Source organism: Engystomops pustulosus, chromosome 4 (assembly GCF_040894005.1).
Source record: "Engystomops pustulosus chromosome 4, aEngPut4.maternal, whole genome shotgun sequence".
Classification (NCBI taxonomy): Eukaryota; Metazoa; Chordata; class Amphibia; order Anura; family Leptodactylidae; genus Engystomops; species Engystomops pustulosus.
The window spans coordinates 88,221,474-88,244,414 of NC_092414.1; the positions used below are offsets into that span (position 1 = coordinate 88,221,474).

Genomic DNA, 22,941 nt, shown 5'->3' on the forward strand with positions numbered 1-22,941 from the left:
ATAAAGTGGAGTTATCACAAAGATGGCCACCACTGGAAACTACAAGACCCATGATCCTTCAGTTCTCAGTAACTCCTCCTACCTCTTATGCTCTGCTCCCAGTGATTATGTAACAGACTGCTCTGCTTGGTTACCATAGTAATGATGTGTGACTGCCATCACTGCACATTGCTGCACCGAGATGACATCTCACAACAACATTGGCAGCCAAACTTAGTGATGTTCACATGACTGGCCCAGGGCGGTGCAGAACATGTGATCAGCAGCCATCTTCTGTCCTGCGTCTACTCCTCGCGGACTGATTAAAGGGGCAGTAGCATTTTACTTCTCCATTATAGTGTATGTCCACAGTATTTTTCTACTAAGGGAAGCAAAATTTTAAACTAATTACATATTAGCTTATATTTTAAGGACCCATTTGTATATGAATTATGCCGATTCCTGGAATACCCCTTTAAGTATCTTATTTCTTTCCAACAAAAAAAGTAGTAGTTACATTACATCGCACTACACACAAATACAAGCAATGATTTTTTTTAAGTGGAATGAAAAACAAACCAGTCCACCATGTTGTTGATAATATATAATGTAGTAAAACGTGCAACCTATATAGCATTTACTCACTTACTGATCCACATATTAAATCTATTGAACTTTGATTACCGGTATGTTAATTTATTTATTTTTTTTAACACTCTACAACAAGGATTTTGCTTTTAGGAGAATCTGTTGGACTGAGACTGTTGACTGTCCTTGTTAATAAAGTTTGTTAAACACAAAATACCCCCATATATTTGGTATCACCACATCTGTACAATAAATTGGAAGCCTTAGAGAACTCGCTCGGAGAAAAATTCATCGCCCAGAAAATAAGCTCTCAACTAGCTCTGCCCACTGAAAAGTACTAAAGCTATGCATCTGAAAAGATGGCGATACTAAAACAAATGAGATTTTCTTTATATTAGTTTCTCTTCAGTAAAGTTGTAAAAATATATAAAAGGAACTATATACATGAGATATCACTGTAAATCGCAGTGATCCACAGAAGAACATTTTTATGTTACAGTAAATGGCCAAAAAAAAAATCTGAAACCAGAGTGGATGAGTTTCTTTTCTTGCATACATTCAACAGTTACTAAAATCCCCATGAATAAGCTAAAGATCCACTAAAATAAAGTATATCTGATTTGCATCTAATCTCGCTGAAAATAAGCCCTTATATGTCGAAGAATATCTTGAAAAAGTGACAATGCATCTTGATTAAACCTAAAAAGTGACAATGCAAATTTATTCTGAATGGCGCACATTCCCTTTAATGCCATGGTGTGTGCCCAAACAGCAGTTTTCCACCACATATGTATTGGCATATTTTTTATTAAAAAAAATGTAAAAATATACATTTCAAAATTGCACCTAATTTTGTTTTAACCCCTGGGTTAATAAACTTAAAGGTTTTGTTTCAATATGTTGAGTGGTGTAGTTTCTAAAAATTTAATCCTTATAACATAATGAAACGACGCATAAAAAATTAAATCACGATAAAGCATTCGGTAAAAAAAGAAAAAAAAAAAAGTAAAACACTTAACATCCATCCCCATTGACTTCAATGTAAAAATAACTTATTGTCATCCGTTATGGTCTCTTTGGTATTATCCGTTTTGAATGTTAAATGGGAAAAAAAGTAATGCAAGCTCAGTCTTTTTTCCGTGAAGAATACTGAAGAATACTGAAGAATAACGGATCACTGGAATGGAAATCACAACCGTAGTGTGAACTGAACCCATCTATGTAAAGGGGTATTATTTTTTAGCTTGTTTGAAGTAGTGCACCTATGTACATGGTATAGGTTGCATTGTATGTTCAGTGAGGAGCAGAGTCTAGCTGAACCTTATTGTCTGCTATTTGTTTGGTTAGGGCTCTAGAAGGAGCTTGTTGATCAGCGACTTCTAAGTTAGAATGAGAGCGAGCGCGAGCGAGGAGAGTGAGCGAGAGCAATGAATAGGATATACATAGATATTAGATAGATAGATATGGTGTCATTGGTCAGCAGCCTGTGCTTGTGATGAGGTGACAAGGAGCAGGTCCTGCCCTCCATCTTGCGGATTGTAGTGTTTTTGAGAAAAAGGTACTAAATGAGGACCGAGAGGCAAAATGCTTTGAGGAATGATTCCCAGGGACACCGGGAGCAGAATTATTTTTTACATTTTTTTTTTGCTCAGAATGACGGTTACACTTTAAATGTCTTACAACTGGACTTTTTGAACAATTGACTATTTCTAAATTACATTCTACAGAAAATGTATGTCATCTGTTGTACTTTGTGTTTAGACTTTTTGTAAAACCATTACCTTCACAATTTGTATGCCCATTGAGTCATCATCAGGATTGCTCCTTTCATTGAAAGTAAAGCGCATAGTTTTCTCCCAGTCTATGGAAATGCTATGCAGGTATTGGTCTGCAAGGGTAAGCCATACCTATAAATAAAAAATATAAAAATCAGATATGTGCTATTTATGGAGGGGGGGGATCTATCAACCAACTACAAAATACTGAGTGACAAATCTGATTTCATTGCCACGGGGACTTTGATCAAAATGCTGTTTTCTTTTTTTAAATCTTTCCACCCATGTGAAAGTTCTGAGCCCTGGAAGTTTATATCCAAATTAACTACTGCTACAAAAGGGGGGAGGGGGATGCCATTTAATATAACCAATATAAACTTCCAAAAGCATAGTTATATCAATAAGTGGTTGAATTAAAACAAAACATATGAAAATGAATATGATCAATAGCAAACCAATGAGAAAGAATAATAGGACAGCAGTCACACCTTAATAGGAATTGTGTACAATACTCTCAGGGGTTTAATGAAGATTCACATTGCGTAAATGAGGTTTAAGTATTTATAAATAAAAAGATACAAGTACGTTGAGATTTCATTCTTTGGGACTGAGCCACTGTAAAATTATCCTCTATCCACAGACTAATGGTGAAGGTCCCAGTGACCAGATCCTCGCCAATGACAAGAGCAGTCTAAGTGGCCTATGCCGATAAATGCCGCTGCATGGAGTACAGCACTAAGCATTCTCCATATAAAAACTGCATACAATAAGTACATACATGTGCTTATATTGTTCCATTAAAAACAGTAAAAGTCACAGAATTTGCGTCCCACTGATCAGACCGACAATTATCTCCCTATCCTCTACATAGGGTATAACATTTTAGCCGTACAACCCTTTGAAAAGAAACTGGGCTGTTCACAAGATGAAAAATGACTACTATCTGGTCAAACTTTATTATAATGTATTATGTATGTTGTCAATCATCTTAAAAATATACAATATTAAAATATACTTACTCTACGTCGCCATTCATTTGGAATTCCAGTAGGTAATCTTGCCACAGCTTTGAGAGCATCATACCACTAAAAAAGAAGTCATAATATAAAACATAATAACTAAATTAAGGCAATTAAAAAAAATGTAGATTGCACAAACCATTTTTGCTTCAAAACAACATATATAAAGTGACATAAAGGAGCAATAATCATGTAGTATGTTGTTATGTAGCAGTATCAGGTGAGAAATGTGAGACTGCATTGAGGGCGATGCCACACATGGCGTTTTTTGGTCCGTTTTCCCCAATTATCTCAATAGATAAACAGGTTGTAAGCAGCCAAACACATGGTAAACGGCCAAAAACGGACCAAAAACGCCATGTGTGGCATCACCCTCAGGTGTTTTGAGCTTTATGTGAACATGCCAAATCTTGGACATAAAATTGGAATCATCTTTCATTTTCCACAGCTGATTGAAACAGTTTTGTAATGGATCCTCGTAAGATATAGTCTATGGGCCAGATTTATCAAGCCGTCTAAAAGAAAGAATTTCTTAGTTGCCCATGGTAACCAATTACAGCTCAGCTTTCATTTTACCAGTGCTCATGAATATTTTAAATGGGATCTGTAATTGGTTGCCATAGGCAAATAAGAACATTCTTACTTTTAGACAGCTTGATAAATCTGCCCCTATGAGTGACAAGGAGATTCTCTACTTTTTAATTGATCTGTCACAAAGTTTATTAAAACAACATCTGCGGAACTATTCAATTTTTTTTAATTGTATTTAGTACAGCCTTCTGCCATATGTTTAAAAAATAGTGACTGCACACGTCCAATTTTTTTAGCCTCAGGCCGTTTTTAGTTAGTGCATTTTCAGATCTTAAAAAATGCATGCGTTAAAAAACGCATCAGTTTTTAAAAAATGCACGCGTTTTTGAAAACGCATTCTTTTTGACCTGTTTTCCGAATTTGTGCAATTAAAAACGGACAGAAACGCATGCATTTGCCCAAAACGCATCCCAAAAATGGCCTGAAAATGCCATGTGTGAAATCACCCTCGGGCGTTCCCACGTTCAGTTTCTGATGTCCAAACCAGGAGTGAAGTGAAAAAGGAGTAGGAACAGGTTGTCTCAATGATATGTTCTCACCAATTATGATCCACACCTCATTTTGGCTTCAAAAACTGCACCTAGAAAACTGAACGTTTGAATGCACCCTGAGGGCGCTTTCACACGATGCGTTGCATCTTTGACGCGTTACAAAGGCTTCAGCCTTGATCACATGCTAAGGTTACATTGCGTTCCCACTGCATCTGCTAGAACACAATGTAATCTTAGCATGTGATTAAGACTGAAGCCTTTGGAATGCGTCAAAAACGCTTCAAAAGACGTGAAGCTTGGCGTGAAAGCGCCCTGAAGGTGCAGTCACAAGTCGCATTTGACGCATGTATTGCAACAGCTGAAGAGAGATTGGCAAAAACACAAGTCTTAACAGCTGTTTAATTAGGCAAAATAACGCATGCATTTGTTAATGCAATGTTAACACATGAGTTAACATAAGTGTTGATATTTACGTTTTGTAAACACAAGTGTTTACAGCTGTTTAATTAGGCAAATCTCTCTTCAGCTGTTGCAATGAGGTTTTAAACGCAAGCGTTAAACATGAGGTGTAACTGCAACCTCAAGGGTGGTTTTAAATCTGAGTTTTTTTCACATCAGTTTCTCACTGAACCCGTTTTGGCTTATGGACACATACATATTGTTTTTTTGTTTTTTTCTATCTGGCTTCATTGATATTTCACTGATGCCTTACTAAACAATTCTTTTCCATGGGCTTTTTTACACTCAGGCATGTTTTAGTGTTCACTGACCACATTGCGTTAGTAGAAAAAAAAACCCAAAAAACTAAGAGTGATGCCACATGTCGCGTTTTTGGACCGTTAAAGCATGCGTTTTCAGTCAGTTTAAAACGCATCCCTTTTTTATGGTTTAACATGCATTTGGCTGCTTTAAGGCTTGTTAAAAAACGGTCCAAAAATGGAGGTGATGCTACTTCAGACTTGCGGATCAAAAGGGAAGAGACTGAGGAGGAAAAAAACTTTAAAAAAAAAAAAAACGGTGGGGCACATACATCATTTGTTTTCCTTGGTGACTTTTTAAAGTTGGCTAAAGTCGGCAAACTTTAGCAGTGCTGTGTATCTTTCTAAATTTGTTTGGGATACAGGTTTGTTTTTGTCTTTTTTTCGATTATTATTATAACCTTCTAGGTCAGGGGTCTCAAACTCAATTTACCTGGGGGCCGCTGGAGGTAGATTCTGGGTAAGGCTGGGCCGCATCAAGTTTTCCACACAAAATGCGCTTACAAAATATCATTATTCAGATTCAAATGTCATGGCGTCTCCCAGCGCAAGGAAAGCCCCGAGCTGGGAGACGTGTTTTCTCTATGAACGCGTCCTGTGCACCGAGGGGTCCCAAGCTCCTACCGCACTGAGCCCAGTCAGGGGCTCAGTGCGAAATTTGATAATATGTTCAATGATATCATTTTTAGGACTGTACGACCTTTTGATCACTTTTTATAGATTTTTTTATATTTTTCAAAATGGCAAAAAAGTGCCATTTTCGACTTTGGGCGCTATTTTCCGTAACGGGGTAAAACGCATTGTAAAAAACGTTATTATATTTTGATAGATCGGGCATTTTCGGACGCGTCGATACCTAATGTGTTTATGATTTTTACTGTTTATTTATATTTATGTCAGTTCTAGGGAAAGGGGGGTGATTTGAAATTTAATTTTTTTTTATTCTAATTTTTTTTTAAAAAACTTTTTTTTATTTTTATTTATACTATTTTTCAGACTCCCTAGGGTTCTTTAACCCTAGGTTGTCTGATCGATCCTACCATATACTGCCATACTACAGTATGGCAGTATAAGGGGATTTTCCTCCTCATTCATTACAATGTGCTATCAGCACATTGTAATGAAGGGGTTAAAACGAAATAGCCTCGGGTCTTCGGAAGACCCGAGGCTACCATGGAGCCGGATCGCCGCCCCCCGATGACGTCACGGGGAGCGGCGATCCCAGGTAAGATGGCGGCGCCCATGCGCCGCTATCTGTTTGAGGCTGTCGGCAGCTTTGCCGGCAGCCCACGCTGTAAAAACACCCGCGATCGGTGCTAGCACCGATCGCGGGTGTTACCAGTAAGCCTTTGCTGCAATATGCAGCAAAGACTTACCGGCTATGGAGAGGGCTCAGCCCGTGAGCCCTCTCCATGCAGCGCGACCCGACCGCCGCCGTGAATACACGGCGGGCGGTGCTTTTCCAGGTGGGGGCCGCAAAATGTTGTCCCGCGGGCCAACTGCGAGTTTGAGACCCCTGTTCTAGGTGTATGTATAGAACCAAGCATGAGGTCAGTCGTACTTCATTTAGCAGCTAAAAAGTCGCAAAATATCTGTCTTGGAAAGATACATTTAGGAACACTGCAATAGACACAGCCACCGTCTAACTTCTTAAGGCCTTGGCATAGTCACAAAATTGCACCTAAAAAGTCCCACATTTCTTTTTAAAAAAACGCAAACAGAAGGAAAAAAAAAAAAAAAAAAAAAAAAAAAAAAAAAAGATAAAAATAAAGATACATGTCCCCCAGTGTGCCGTCACATTTACCGCTAGCGCTGTATTTACAAATGCAACGCTAGCGTAGCGGGCCAGGTCTCAGGCCAATCGCATAAGCATTTCTATGGAGATTTAAATGCTCGTAACTAGAACCCGGTGTATTTCCATAGAAACACATGTGAGCGGGTTGAGGCCCCCTGTACGCTAGAATTGCCTTTATAAACACATTGGGAGTGATACGTGCGATCACTACCTTAAATTTACAGTGTTTTTTTATTACTGGAAAAGTTGTATGAATAATATGGCAGAAAAAGCATATTGAGATCAGAACCAGCAAACATACTTAGGCTGCATTCACACTACAGTATGGGGGACGTATATACGCCGACGTATATGCCGTGCGCCATAACTTGCTATGGAGAGGGGCGCTGCCATGTGCCCGCCGTGCTACGGTGCGGCGGGCTCACGGCAGTGTGAATGTAGCCTTAGACCTTCATTCTAACAGACAATTCTGTATCAGAAATGAAAGGAAACTTATAAAACTTAAAATAAGGGAATTACAACTTCTGGACTTCATACTGATGAATGGTACAACAATAAATAGATACTCTTTCTGTTATGTGAAGACCTTCTCTCCCTCAAGCTGGTGGAACACAGGAAAAAAATGCATAGGGATATATAGGTAATAAGGTACGGGGCAGTATAGCAATTACACTGTGGAAATATCCTACACTTGGCTATATAAGGTATTACAATGGGTATCTCTAAAAAGGGACTCACAATACAATGGGCCAACACTGGAACTATTCACATAAGTGTATTTTATAATAAATTTTATAACAAAGGAAAGATTGCTTTCTATCCTATCCAGATTGTATATTTTCTATGATGGTTTCAATGTGAAGGCTTTAAAAATATGTAATAATTGTTGGATTGTAGCATTAATTTTAGAAAACAATTAAAGACGTGAATAACGTCAGTTCACATGATACATTTGCATTAAGGGTTTAACACATACAAAAAATAGTAATAAACAATAGTTAAATGAATACAGATTGGGTTTTTTGTATCTATAAACCTACCTAACAAATGCCTGTCTTACCTGTTGAAATCCATGCTTACCCAGCGAAGGCTCAAGTGTAAATTTCAACTTTGTGTCTACACCTGGAGGAGAAGGATAAAAATGTTATTGCCACAAATCATACATACACGTAATAAGATTTCCCCACTCATAATAACAAAGCGGCAGGTGATAGATACATCCAGGAGTTGTACTGTGGCCTAGAACAGATACTATCTGCAAACTAATAATACAGGTGGAGGGGCGCTGTCCGGTGCTGAACACACAGCCTTCCACTGGCAGCCTCAGCCCAATTCTAGCAGTGCACAGCGCGTGAGAGAGCAACTGGTGCAGCTGAGCAGCTTCACAGCGCACACCAGGGCCAAGACGTGATGATTCACCTGGCTCCAGGGTGCAGAGCAGGCGAGGAGCTGTCCTGGAGATGTAGTTCCTCTTCTTGAGCATGCTACTGAGGGAATTGCCCAATCCTCCCCATCCAGCATTCTGTCTCTTCACCCCTCGCCTCGGGCTACAGGACAGCTTTTCTTGTCTCATCTATTCTCCTGCACAAGCCTCATAACAGCTGCTGATCTCACAGTATCATGCCCCAGAATGACGCACATGCATGTGGCAGATCTCCACCTGGCACCGGAACCCAGCAGATAGGATCCTGCTCCCAATCTGATTCCTGATTTCCAGCTTTGTTTTGTCGAGGAGTGAGGAAAGAGTGAGCAATCCACCTGCCAACAATTGTATCATCCTCCTCTGCACAGCAGACAGCTCCATCTAATGTCACAGCTCTGCACTCAGCACTGCATGCCCAACCCTTGCACACTCATGATATAAAGGCGACAGGACATACACAGCTGTGTTCAGGGGTTGCAAGTTTTGGAAATATAGTTGGTGTAGACCTGTGCACAGTTCAAGGCAGCTGTTGTCTGTAAGTACGGTTCATATTTAAGGTGCACTGGACTATAAGGCGCACCTTTGATTTCTGAGAAAATCAAAGGATTTTTTGTGCACCTTATAGTCCGAAAAATACGGTAACTATTTTATACTTACATGCACTGAGCTGTGGGTGGTGTCATTTTGTGTGACTTTTAATGTTTTCAATGCTTATATTTTTAAGACTGTACAGCCCTTTGATCACTTTTTATTTCATTTTTTATATTTTTCAAAATGGCAAAAAGTGCCAGTTTCGACTTTGGCGTTATTTTCCGTTACTGGGTTAAACGCAGTGAAAAACGTATTATATTTTGATAGATCAGGCATTTTTAGACGCGGCGATACCTAATGTGTTTATGATTTATTACTGTTCATATTTATATCAGTTCTAGGGAAAGGCGGTGATTTGAATTTCGTTTTTTTATTACATTTTTTACTTTCATTATTTTACAGACTTCCTAGGGTACTTTAACCCTAGGTTATCTGATCGATCCTACCATATACTGCCATACTACAGTATGGCATGTATGGGGAATTTCCACCTCATTCATTAAAATGTGCAAATCACACATTGCAATGAATGGGTTAAAAAGAGACAGCCTTGGGTCTTCGGAAGACCTGAGGCTGTCATGGTGACGATCACCGCTCCCCGATGACATCGCGGGGACCGACGATCGTCTCCATGATGGCGGCGCCCCCGCGCTGCCATCTTTTTGAAGCCGCCGGCAGCTTTGCTGAACCTTGTAACGGAAAAATGTGTCGAATTTAATAAAAGCAGTGATCAAAAGGTTGCACAGCCGTCTCGTTTTAACCCATTCATTACAATGTGCTAATTGCACATTGAAATGAATTGTTAAGGTAAACCTGCTGATAGATCAAATCCTGTCATTTCTACTTGTTCTATTTTCCTAAAATCATTGTAACAGAGACTTCATTATAAGATGGCGCCGGCATCGTGATCATAATGAAAACAATTAAGGCTAAAGAATGTCAACAAGACTTCAATCCTGACGTCAATAAGCAACAGCAAGGAAGTTCTCCAATCAAGAGACTACACGAGCTGGGAATTCTCCGCCCCTTCTGCTTCTTCCATAATTTCTATATAGTTTTGTGAAACCAAATAAAGTTCTAGCAGTGAAGATTTGCCATGGCCATGATCGCATGAGTGAGATTTAAATCAGCAATTTGTCTGAATTAATTTCTTATGATGTGCACACATGCTTATTGATTAGAAACACGCAGCCAACGCACACTAAAAGAGGATGTCTTGAATCCTACCCTAACAGAATGAGGAGGAAAATACCCATATACTGCAGTATGGCAGTATATGATAGAATCGATCAGACAACCTAGGGTTAAAGTACCCTAGGGAGTCTGAAAAATAGTAAAAGTGAAAAAAAAAAAAAAAAAAAAGTTAAAAAAATATATAATAAAAATACCTTAAAATTCAAATATTAATAAACAGTAAAAATCATGAACACATTAGGTATCACCACATCCGAAAATGCCCAAACTATCCAAATTTAGTAACGATTTTTCACTGCGTTTAACCCCGTAATGGAAAATAGAGCCCAAAGTCGAAAATGGCACTTTTTTGGCATTTTGAAAAATATTTTAAAAATTAATAAAAAGTGATCAAAAGGTCGTACAGTCCTAAAAATTATAGCAATGAAAACTTCATCTAAAGTCACAAAAAATGATACCACTCACAGCTCCGTACACCAAAGTACACCAGAAGATGACAAAATCCAAAAAAAAAAAAAATTTGTACCGGTGGTTTTAATTTTTGTAAATGTATGAAAACATTATAAAACCTATACAAATTTGGTATCCCCGTAATCATACTGACCAAAAGAATAAAGTAGACTTGTAATTTGTGGCGCACAGTGAAAAATATATATATATATATATATATATACACAATAATAATAATAAGGTAAAATTCAAGCTCAGAAGAAACCGCTGCGAATGTGTTTTTTCACCATTTTCACTGCATTTGGAATTTCTTTCCCGCTTCCCAGTACACGGCATGGAATATTAAATACTGTCACTATGAAGTGCAATTTGTTACGCAGAAAATAAGCCGTCACACAGCTCTTTATGTGGTTATAGATTTTTGAAGGTGGTGAGTGAAAAATGGAAGTGAAAAAACTAAAAAAGGGCCAAGTCGTTATGGGGTTAACACCTAATAAAACCTATATGAATTTGGTATCCCTGTGATCATACCGGACCAAAGAGTATATTAGATATGCCATTTGGAGCGCACTGTGCATGATGTAAAAACAGAGGCCATAAGAAAATGTGGTTTCTTGTCAATTTTACTGCATTTTGAATTTTATTTCCACTTCCCAGTACACGGCATGGAATAAAAAAATACCTCGCTAGGAAGTACAATTTGTTAAGCAGAAAACAAGCCCTCATTACAGCTCTGTACACGATAAAAAAAATGTTTAAAGTGCGGAGCAATAAAACAAAGTAAAATGAAAAAAAGCCCAAGGGGTTAAAATGCCCCCTATACCACATGATAAAAAGTTTACACATTTTCTGGGATAAATGGTTTGTGGTACCCGAGGCCACATTCACACGTGGCATTTTGATAGCGTTTTGCAATGCAATCCAAAGGCTCCACTTGTGATCACATTTGAAAAATAGACATTTAAAAAGGTCTTCCAAATTCACTTGTTTCATGAATAAATGCTAAATATATCAACCAAAATTTCCACTAATTTGAAGTACAAAATGTCACGAAAAAAAAAACAAACTCAAAAACACTTGGGCCTAAAGCCTTCTAAAGTTATTACCAGATAAAGTGACACCTGCTGGTTTAGAAAAATTGGCCTTTGTCATCAAGGCACAAATGAGCTTGGTCACTAAGGGGTTAAATCAGTGTTACCTTGTAACCGCTATGGAAACACTGCAGTAGATGAGGATTTCATCAGGGGCCTAGTAATTTGGGAAAGTTACGCACAGAGATGTAGTGCCAAAATAAGTGTTATAGGAATCCTACATGGCCGTTATCCTTTGTGTTAATCCATACACCCACAGTCATGCATTTCAGTTTAAAGGACATACATCACCTGGAATAAGGATTGTAAACCAAGAACACTGACATACGCCCCCTATGGTAGGATCCGCTCTTTAAGCATTTTTGCCCTGGTTTTTACAAAAAATGCTTTTAAAATATGCAAATGAACCAGAAGGGCTCCAGGCTCTATAGCTGTTAAATGAGCCCGGACCGGCACTGGCTAATCTGCATAATTTTTAAAGCATTTTCCCCTTAAAAACAAGGGCATAAAAGCTTAGAAAAAAAAGAGTGGATCCTGCCAGAGGGGCACACACCAGTATGTCAGTGTGCTTGGTCTACAATCCTTCATCCTGGCTGCAGATGTCCTTTAAGGCCCCCTATACACAGCTGTAGTGTGCTAGGCGAGGTTTCAATATTAACACCTTAGCGCTCTGCGCCGTAGCTGTACTGCGCTGAGTCCCGCGATTAGCGCTCAGCGCAGTACAGCTACAGCGCAGAGACGATGCCGGTTCAGTGCTGTATAGCAGCCGAACCGGCATCGCTAGCCGCGGGATTTCAGCGGTAATCTACCGCTGGCATCCCCGGCTAACACCCGCGGTCGGAGTGGGCTCCGATCGCGGGTGTTTAACCCGTTAAATGCCGCGGTCAACGCGACCGCGGCATTTAACATGCCTTCTGGGGGTCTTTACCCCACGATCGCCCCCCCCGCACCGTTTTCGGGGGGGGGGGGGCGATCGCTGTTTTGGCTCCTCTGGGGTCCGATCGGGACCCCAGAGAAGCCTGGAGGGTTTACCTTTAAGATGGCGTCTGTGACGTCATCTTAAAGGCAAAGTGTCAGCCTATGCATCTGCATAGGCTGGCACTGATAATACCCTGCAATACATTAGTATTGCAGAGTATTATCAAGAACAAGCAATCAGATGATTGCTTGTTCATATCCCATGGTGGATCAAGTAAAAAAATGTAAAAAAAAATGTTTTTCAATAAAAAATTACTTTATAAATCACTAAAAATGCCCATAAGCCAGAAAACATATAAAGAGACATATAACGCTCAAAAAAGTCTAAATCATAACACAAACCCCACATATATAGTATCACCGCGTCCGTAACAATCCATAGAATAAAACTAAATAACTATTGAACCCATATGATGAACGCCGTAAAAAAAAAAACGTCAAAAACCCGCCAAAAATTATGATTTTTACCTATTATATCCCACTAAAAATGCAATAAAAAGTGATCAACAAAACATATGTACTCCAGAATGATATTGTTGCAAAGAACAACATGTCCCGCAAAAAACAAGCCATCAACCAGCTCTGTAGCCAAAAACGTAACAATGTTATGCCACTTGGAAGACGGCGATGCAAAAATGATAGATTTTTCCCCACATTAGGGTTTTATTTGGCAAATTTAGTAAAACATAAGAAAAAATATTCATGTCTGGTATCCCCGTAATCGTATCGACCCATAGAATAAAGATAACAGGATTATTAGGATATACGGTGAACACGGAAAAAAAAAAAAAAGTAAAAAATCCAGTACAGAATTGATGCTTTTCTACTCATGACCTCAAAAAAAGTTCCAAAATTTTCAACAATAGGTGATACCAACCCCAAAATGGTAACACTGGAAAAAGCATCTCGTCCCGCAAAAAAAATGCCGTCACATGGCCCAAATAACGGAAAAGCAAAAATTTATAGATTTCAAAAGGGGGCAACCAGAAAACTAAAATCCTGGCAGCTGCAGGGTGCTCCTTCCCTTCTGCGCCTCGCTGTGCCCCCATAACACAAGTAACGGCCACATGTGGGGGGGGGGGTCGCTGCACTCAGGAGAAATTGTAGAACAAATTTTATGGTGAGTTTTCTCTTTTTATCTTTTGGAAATGTGTAAATTTTAGGGCTAAATGAACGTATAACCGACAAAATTTGATAAATTTGAAATTTCTAAATTTCACCGCCATTTTGATTCAATTACTATGAAGATCTCAAGGGGTTAACAATCTTTGTAAAAGCTGTTTCTGATAGTTTGAGGGGTGCAGATTTGAAAATGGGTTGGTTATATAGGGGGTTTTGTTGCTAAATATGTAAAATTTGATTTCAAACAGTATTTATTCCGAAAATACGGAAAATCGCTATTCGATTTGTAGGCCGCGTGACGTCAAAATAAATTATCCAAACATTTCAAAAATTATGAAAATGTAAAGTAGACAAATGGGAAATGTTATTCTGCAAGTTATTTAGGTGGTAAATCTATCTGCCTGAAAACGCGGTGATTTAGAATTTCGAAAATGGCAAATTTTTCTAAAAATTCATCATTTTTTTCTTTTTTTTGTAAATAAACGCAAAACTTATCAGCCAAAATTTACCACTAAAATGAAGTACAACATGTGGGGAAAAAACTATCTCAGAATCGCTTTGATAAGTAACAGTGTTCAAAAGTTATTACCACAGGAAGAGACACTGGTCAAATTTCAAAAAAAAGTTGCGAGCCTTAACCTGCAAACAGGCTGCGTCCTTAAGGGGTTAAGGGTGTGGTCACATGTACTGCTAGAGTTGCGTTTACAAACACAGTGCTAAGGTATAGGGGCGGGCTACAGCCTGATCACGTATGCGTTTCTATGGAAGCACATGCGATCGGTAAACAGAATGCGGTGTCTTGCATTAAAACAATGAAAGACACCGGGTTCAGGTTAACATTCGCTAGCGTTTTCATAGAAACACATAAGAGACTGGGCCGAGGCTGTCCCCGTACCCTAGGTTCATTCACAAGTACCGCTTTGATACCGTTTAGGTACAGAATCAAAGCGCACATAGATGTGCCTCTCGCATACCGTATTTTTCGGCCTATAAGGCGCACCTCTAATAAATGCCTGCTAAGACATCTAGGTTCATATATAAGGCGCACTGGAGTAAAAGGCGCAGGATCAAATGCAGTACCTAAAAATGACCAGCAGGTGGCAGACCTGTGCACAGTTCAAGCCAGCTACACTTCCCGGGAAACTTGTCTTCAGCGTGTCAGAGAGCTCAGATCTGCTGGGGGTTAATGCAGGGTGATGCAGCAGGGGTTATGCGGTCTCCCTCTGCCCCTTCTCCTTCCCTCCTCAGCCAGGGTGTTATTCCTGTGGGGTTCCCTGTGGCTCCTTCTCTTTCCCCTGTTACAGGGCTGTCAGGTATGGGGGATTGTTTACGGATGATGATTGCCTCGTGGTCGGCACTATGGCAGCTCCGGTCTCTCCGTGCTAGGGGAGGGCAGGATGGGCACAATGTTGGTTGTGGTGCCAGGGCACTTCAGGAGCTAGGGACCCTGTGTACAGTGTGTGAAGGTGCAGGAAATTTCTGGGGATGGAGCTATTAAACACCGGTAAATGTACAGAACATCTTGTCTGTAGTACATTTCTGTATAAGTTCATATATAAGGCCGAAAAATACGGTAGTTGTTATGGAAAAACATGTGATTGGTAGCAAATCTCAACAGAAACGTGACAAAAACGCCACGTGTCACCTGCCTTTGGCCTCTTCCACACAAATGTATACTTGCTCATGCATATACAGTCATTCCGTGGAGAGCCATGGCAGTAAGTACGGAAAAAGATAGAGCATGCTATATCTTTTTCCCGTGGATGGTACTATACTGTGCCCCATGTGTGCTCACCATACCCTGCCCGGGTGCCACAGGTGTCTATGGGGAACAATATCCAATGCAAATTGTGCAGCTGAATATTGGTTCCCAGTTTGTGAGAAACAGAGAGGCCTTATTCTGTGCCATTTATTGTACTTTTATTCATTGTGGGAGCAGCCCCAAAGAATTCTTGCACACCGGCCTAAAATTGGATTGACAATTCTTCACCGCTGTGCATTAGGGTGCAGCCACATGTGGCATTTGTATTGCATTTACAGATTCACTGCAAACGCCTAGGGCACAGCCTGATTGCATATGTGTTTCCATAGAAAAAAAAACAAAAAAGACTGCCAACCAGCACCCAGTTTTAAATTTCAAATGGAGACACATATGTGAAAGGGTCCAGCCCATGCTCACTTGTAAACACAATAAAAACGCCAGGTGCCGCTGTTAACACCACTTTAACACTTGCACTTGTTAGTGTAATATTGTCATGTGCGTCAATGGTTGAGATTAGTAAACACAAATGTAAACAGCAATTTAATTAGGCAAATCTCTCTACAGCTCTTGTAATGCGCTTTGAAACACATTCGTTAACACCATGCGTGACTGCACCCTTAGGCGGGTGGCACACATGGCATTTTGAACCCGTTTTTGGGCAGTTCTTAATCAGTCCGTTTAAAAATGCATGCGTTTTTTGAAAACACATCCGTTTTTGACCGGTTTTACCAATTATCTCAATTAAAACGGACCAAACACACCATGTGTTGCATCACCCTTACCTGTGGGTTGAATGAGGAGAAAAACTTCCTTTAAAGAGGACCTGTCACCCTAAAAAAAAAGTAAGCCGCTCCTAGCACTACCACAGAGGTGTTAAACTGCTAGCTTTATCGGAACCCTCGGATAAAGCTAGCAGACACTGCAGCACCATACCCCAGGAACGCTGGACCAAGCTCACTGCAGTCCGGCGTATTTACGAGGTGTCCGTCCCCTCATGAATACGCCGGAATGCTGTAAGCTGTGGTCCGGCGCTGCAGTATCTGCTAGCTTTATCAGAGGGTTCCAATAAAGCTAGCAGTTTTAACACTGCTACATCTGTGGTTTTTTTTAGGGTGACAGGTCCTCTTTAAGGGAGTATTCCCACCTCAGCTACTACAAGTAATTTAATCCCTTACCCCCCAAAACCATTTCTTCAATGCATTGTTATTTAAAAAAAAATTACCTTTATTCCCACACAGTGTAAATGGAGCTTACCTGCCCCCTAGCAACGGCCCTGTTGCATGCCGCCACTGCAGCTCTTTAGCAGCAGTGTCCGCGTAGGCGCTTAGAATGAGGCTTCTCTGAACCTGCCGGGAGTGTGTGAACGTGCATAGCTAGTGCATGCGCAGTTCACATATACCTCGCTCGCTAGATCAGGTCGGCTGCCGGGCATGGGCAGTCCTGGTCGGGACAGCTGTGTACTGCAGGAAGCCGGCACTAGTAAGTTCTCTTCATCCAGTAGTGCGGGCTTCCTGCAGTACACAGCTGTCCCGCGGTAAGGCTTGATCGACCAGGGCTGCTGTGAACCTACTGCGCATACCCAGCAGCTGTCCTGATCGAGCGAGGTACATGTGAACAGCGCACACACTTGCGGCAGGTTCAGAGAAGCCTTATTCTAAGCGCCTGAAGAGCGCTGAAGAGCAGTAGGGGCCGCATCTAATGATAACAGAGGGCCGTTACTAGGGGGAAGGTAAGCCCCATTTACACGGTTATGGGAATAATTTTTTTTTTTTTTTAATAATGCATTGAAGAAATATTTTTTGGGGTGTAAGGGATTAAATTAACTGTAGTAGGAGAGGTGGGAATACCCCTTTAAGTACTGAAAAAGAATCCTTAGGCCGGCTTCACACATGGCTTTTTGATGTGTAATCCAAAGGCTCCACCAGTGATCAGATGTTGAGGTCACATTGCGTTTCCATCACATTTAGTTAAAAAGATGGAAATGCAATGTTACCTCAACATCTGATCACTGGCAGAGCCTTTGGATTGCGTTTCAAAGCATAATCAAAAAGCCACATGTGAATGCGGCATCACATACCACTTCTATTTTCGGAAAAGTGATTTGTTAACCTTCTCAAAAGGTGCCCCAACTTTTATTACCAGTTTCTGTTTTTTGCACCGTTTCCATGAGAAAAACCATGATGCGGATATTTTGCAGACTGCAGTCTTCCGTGAAGTACAAGAATATCATATTTGGATAGGCGAGAAATGCCTTACAAATGGCCATAAAACTATTGGGGTGCAGTCACACGTTGCGTTTTGTAAACGCAGATGTTACGAGCAGTCTAATTAGGCAAATCTCTTTCCAACTGGTGGAGTGCGTTTTGAAATGCACGTGTTAGACGTGACATGTGACTGCACCCTCAAAGGAAGTAATCGACATCTTTTATTTGTCATTGTTTGTGGCAGCAGCGTATCCCCCCGATATGCTCATACAGTAAGATACATCCTCTGGTGCTGCTCCTCCCACTGAAACTGGGAGGAGAGAACAGTGGCGGCATGTGATGATTTGCGGCTGCCAATGTTTAGGGGGGTCTCCCTATATGGACAGTTACATCATTCAGGGAGGGTCCCACAGTGTACATACAGTGGGGGCCATGTATGAAAACCATACAATGGAATCCAGGAAGCAGGATGAAAAGGCGCAGTCTGCTACAATGTTTCACCCAGTGTTTCCTGCTAGAAGTGATGTATACTGAGCGAACAGAGCTAAAAAAAAGTTTTGCATCTAGTATAATGTCTATAGACAGATTCAGCAAGTACATTGGAAGCTTTCCTGGTGTACAGGCTGAAATTTCCAAGAAAAGATGTGTGAACATAGTCTTAATAATGAGAGGATGGAAAGTTACAAACACAGACTTGAATTCATAGACAGAAAATTGTTACAAATAATTCTGAGCCTGGGAGAGTAAGTGCAGACATCATGCATTCTGTGCAGGTGTACTGTACCTTCCAACATTATTATGCCATGCTGCATGTCAACAAAAAAAAAAGAGAGGCCGTTATTAAGTATGGTATCAACAAGTATTAGAACACCAATTGTGTTCAAGAATGCAACATTCACACGAAGGAAGAAAAAGGCAAATATCTTACAGGAAAATAAAAAAAAAAAATTAAAAAAAAAAAAAAGAGAAAAAGATTTAAGATAAAGTCAAGAATAGAGCAATGTTATGGCTTAGCACTCTCCATTTTGTAATACTTGCCAACAAAAGCGTTTTAAGTCTTACTTTACCTCTGATTTGACAAGGAAGAAAATTTATTTGTACCATGTAACATCAAAGGATTTATAACAATGAGATCCTCCTCTAGCAGGATAACATCTCCTGAACACTGCACCACATAGAACATACAGTGATACAGCATTCAGTAGAACATGATGTCACAATGAGTCTATGTTCTGCCTCACTGCCTCCTGCACACGACTTTAGACGCACATGTAGATCACTGCTTTCCTTATCATATCTAGACATTCTTCCTAGTGAATACTCACGACGTTTCTGTGAGACCGCCTGCAGGCATGCAGTGACAATGTCGCAATTTTTCTGCACTTTGTGCTTCAGTCTATCCTTTTGCTTCAGTTGGCGAAGTAGCTTGGCAGATTGAACCGCAATTCGACGTCTAAGTTCTTCTTTTATAGCTTTCAATTCGTTCCAATCTGTCAATATCAAATTCAGTCGGTTAGAAAATATCTGGTTTTTACACAAACATTACAGGAAATCTATCAAAACCAATCATGATAAACCACAGAAACGAACTCCTATATCGAGGGACGTGGTAATGTTCTCAGGGTGCAGTCGCACATACCATTAGCGTTGCGTTAGGCATGTGTTTCTATGGAAAAGCATGTGCAATCAGGCCATGGCAAGCCCCCAGGTGCCAGTGTTGCATTTGTAAACACAACGCTAACGGTACGTGTGACCGCACAATAATATTTGTTAACCGTGGCCTCCTGCCTTCTAAAATCACCTCTTGATTATGCCAATGAGCCAGAAGGGCCTCAAAGATGTCACCAGAGCACCCCCATGCTGAAACTTCAGTCTGTTACACTGTTTAGGAACACTTCACTCCCCTCCCACTGTCAGATTACAGTATGCAAAGGGAGGGTGGAGCGCCAAGGAAGCAGGGGGAGAACGAGACAAGCTCTTGTACAGAGTAACATCCAGGGAAGCTGCAGAGCCCTGATTTATTATGCTGGAGTTTGATGGTAGATTTCCTTTAAAGAGAACCTGTCCTGCAAATTAACCACCCAAAACTAAATATATTTTTATAAACTGTCATTAGAAATTGTTGCCTTTATCCCTACATTGTTTAGGTTTACAGGCATGTAGAGGGACAATCAGTTCCTAAAGCTGTATGCAAATGACCTTAGAGGAGTCCAATAAGCCATTTTCATATTCAGCTGTCCAGCTTATTCTTGAATGTTATTCATTGGTTGAGTGACATCCTGTATAATAATGTGACACTCCTGGTGCTGGCGCCCCCATGCAGCCTGTGTACATATGTGCCCCATTCGTTCATGTAAATTTGACCTAACAGGTAGCGATGACAGAATTAGTTACAGAGACCTGATGAGATGTGTTCTTTAAGCAGCAATTTGGAAAAACTGTTGTACCACCACCACCACATGGCAAATTTATACAAATAAATATGTTGTTGAGGTTATGTTCACATGTGTAGTTTTTCTTGCGTATGCAGACAGCCTGAGGGTAAGGTAACATGGCAATTTTTTTTAACGCATTGAAAAATGCATGGTTTTTGCATGTTACAATGGGTTTGGATGGTTTGAATCTGTTTTTCCGTAGCTGGGGAAAAGATACGGCACCATGCATCGCTATGCTCTCCAGCGGTCACCCCCTCCTCCTCTCCCAAGCGCCACAATGTGCTGGCAGGAAGTAATCAGTTTATGTGTCTCTGAGCTCCGTGCAGGGGGCTTGGCTACAGGCTCAGAGCAGAAACAAATCTCATCTGCATGATTTCACAAAAAAATCCAAGATGGTGTCCCCCAACCCCAAGTCAGAAGTTACAGGGTCGTGTCTAAGGGCAACTGAAATTGTGTACACCAGGAATGATAGAGACAGGTTGTTAATAAGAGTGAAAGTGTTATTTTGTTATTCTTGGTACATATGAGAAACTTGTCTTCGCGGGAATACCCTTTTAAGTCAAACTTATGAATAGGATGCATGTAACCGTTACAATTTCCTTTCCAAATGCAGATTTAATGGGGGGAATCTATAACCACTGGCAAGGTCCTGTGTATGAAGCAACTGCTCAAGCCAAATTATAGAGCAGGTCCTATTCCTGCTTGCAGCTCAGGCAGCCTATTCTACTCTCTTAAACGGATCTCACATGCAGACGACGCAAGGGCTGCAAACAACAGACCACGGTTCTCTTCAACAAGTATGGAAAAAGGTAAACAGAAATGTCCATGAATGGAAGCCATGAGCAGACCTCAAAACAAGATAAGAATGCATTAGTCATTTATGTTACTCTATGAAGGCTGAGAAGACAAAAACAATCTGTATCACAAATGTGCTGCATAGTAGGCTCATTTATTAAGCATTATTCCTCTAAGTACACAACCACTTATCGGATACATCAATGCTCCTTGTCACATATGGTGGCCTTCCTCACATCTAATGTCATGGTTACAGGGACATCATGCTCAGAAAAAAATATTTTAACATTACAGAGTAATTTATAAGTAGATATTTATATACTAGCATCTTCATCTCTGAAGGTTATGGGTAATGCTGTTTGCTTTGTTCAATATGAGTCTATACCAAAAGGCTGTGTACTAGAATTCTAGTGCAATAGACAAAATGAGCTTCAGTCTATTTGCAGTTAGCTACTACCAGAATGAATACATGTTGGACTCCCTGCACACTAACATATGGGGCTGTGTGATAGTTGTTTTTGCACAATCACACACAAAAATCCAAGATGATCCAAGAAATCTGAAGTTACAGGGTCGTATCTAGTGGCAACTGAAATGGTGTACAACAGGACTGATAGAGACAGGTTGGACTTATATCTGTGAAATGCTGGATTTTTGTTAACAGTGAATTAGAGAATGTGGTATTTTGTTGTGCTGAGTACTAATATATATATATATATATATATATCTGATCCACATCCCAAAGATGCTTTATTGGATTGAGATCTGGTGACTGTGGAGGCCATTTGAGGCTACAATTTGCACAAGCTCATCGAAATTGGACAGTAGAAGATTGGAAAAACGTTGCCTGGTCTGATGAGTCTCGATTTCTGCTGCGACATTCGGATGGTAGGGTCAGAATTTGGCGTCAACAACATGAAAGCATGGATCCATCCTGTCTTGTATCAACGGTTCAGGCTGGTGGTGGTGGTGTCATGGTGTGGGGAATATTTTCTTGGCACTCTTTGGGCCCCTTGGTACCAATTGAACATCGTTGCAACGCCACAGCCTACCTGAGTATTGTTGCTGACCATGTCCATCCCTTTATGAGCACAATGTACCCAACATCTGATGGCTACTTTCAGCAGGATAATGCGCCATGTCATAAAGCTGGAATCACCTCAGACTGGTTTCTTGAACATGACAATGAGTTCACTGTACTCAAATGGTCTCCACAGTCACCAGATCTCAATCCAATAGAGCATCTTTGGGATGTGGTGGAACGGGAGATTTGCATCGTGGATGTGCAGCCGACAAATCTGCGGCAACTGTGTGATGCCATCATGTCAATATGGACCAAAATCTCTGAGGAATGCTTCCAGCACCTTGTTGAATCTATGCCACGAAGAATTGAGGCAGTTCTGAAGGCAAAAGGGGGTCCAACCAGTTACTAGCATGGTGTACCTAATAAAGTGGCCGGTGAGTATGTATACACAGCATCTAGATGCACTTGGAAGTCACATGTCACTGCTTTTCATAGTAGCTTCTCTGACATTGTCTGCTGCTGATTGCACAATATGAGAGAAAATCCTTCAGCTCCAGCTGAAGATTACTACAGATTAGAATGGTCAGATACTGGGAAGGATAGAACCAGCGCATAATATTATATGCATGGACAGCACAACAAGCAACAAATCATGTAGTTCTGAAACTGTAAATGAGTATGTATATATAAATTTTATATTGACGAATAAAGCAGCATATGCATGCCATGCAAGACGTAAAGCCAAGAACATGGAGTCCAGAAAAAAAAAAAGCAAATATATGGCAGTACTCCAAGATTAGAAAACAAAAAGCGTCAGTATATTTATTTACAATTCATTGAATGTAGTAGTTTTCACTTGTGAACTTTTGATACAGC

At 40.4% G+C, this 22,941-nt stretch overlaps 1 protein-coding gene across 3 annotated transcripts in view; it reads right to left on the reverse strand.

The window, feature by feature from the left end:
* Positions 1-22,941, reverse strand: part of TBC1D30 (TBC1 domain family member 30) — a 51,589-nt gene that overhangs the window by 23,041 nt on the left and 5,607 nt on the right. For 2 of the 3 annotated variants that reach the window (XM_072146632.1, XM_072146633.1), the window contains exons 3-6: positions 19,137-19,301; positions 8,057-8,118; positions 3,362-3,427; positions 2,349-2,474 (exon numbers count right to left, since the gene is read on the reverse strand). In XM_072146632.1, the coding sequence (XP_072002733.1) occupies positions 2,349-2,474; positions 3,362-3,427; positions 8,057-8,118; positions 19,137-19,301 (419 nt within the window). Of the gene's footprint in view, positions 1-2,348; positions 2,475-3,361; positions 3,428-8,056; positions 8,119-8,415; positions 8,789-19,136; positions 19,302-22,941 lie in introns of those variants that run through there. The other variant, XM_072146634.1, reaches the window with a different exon arrangement.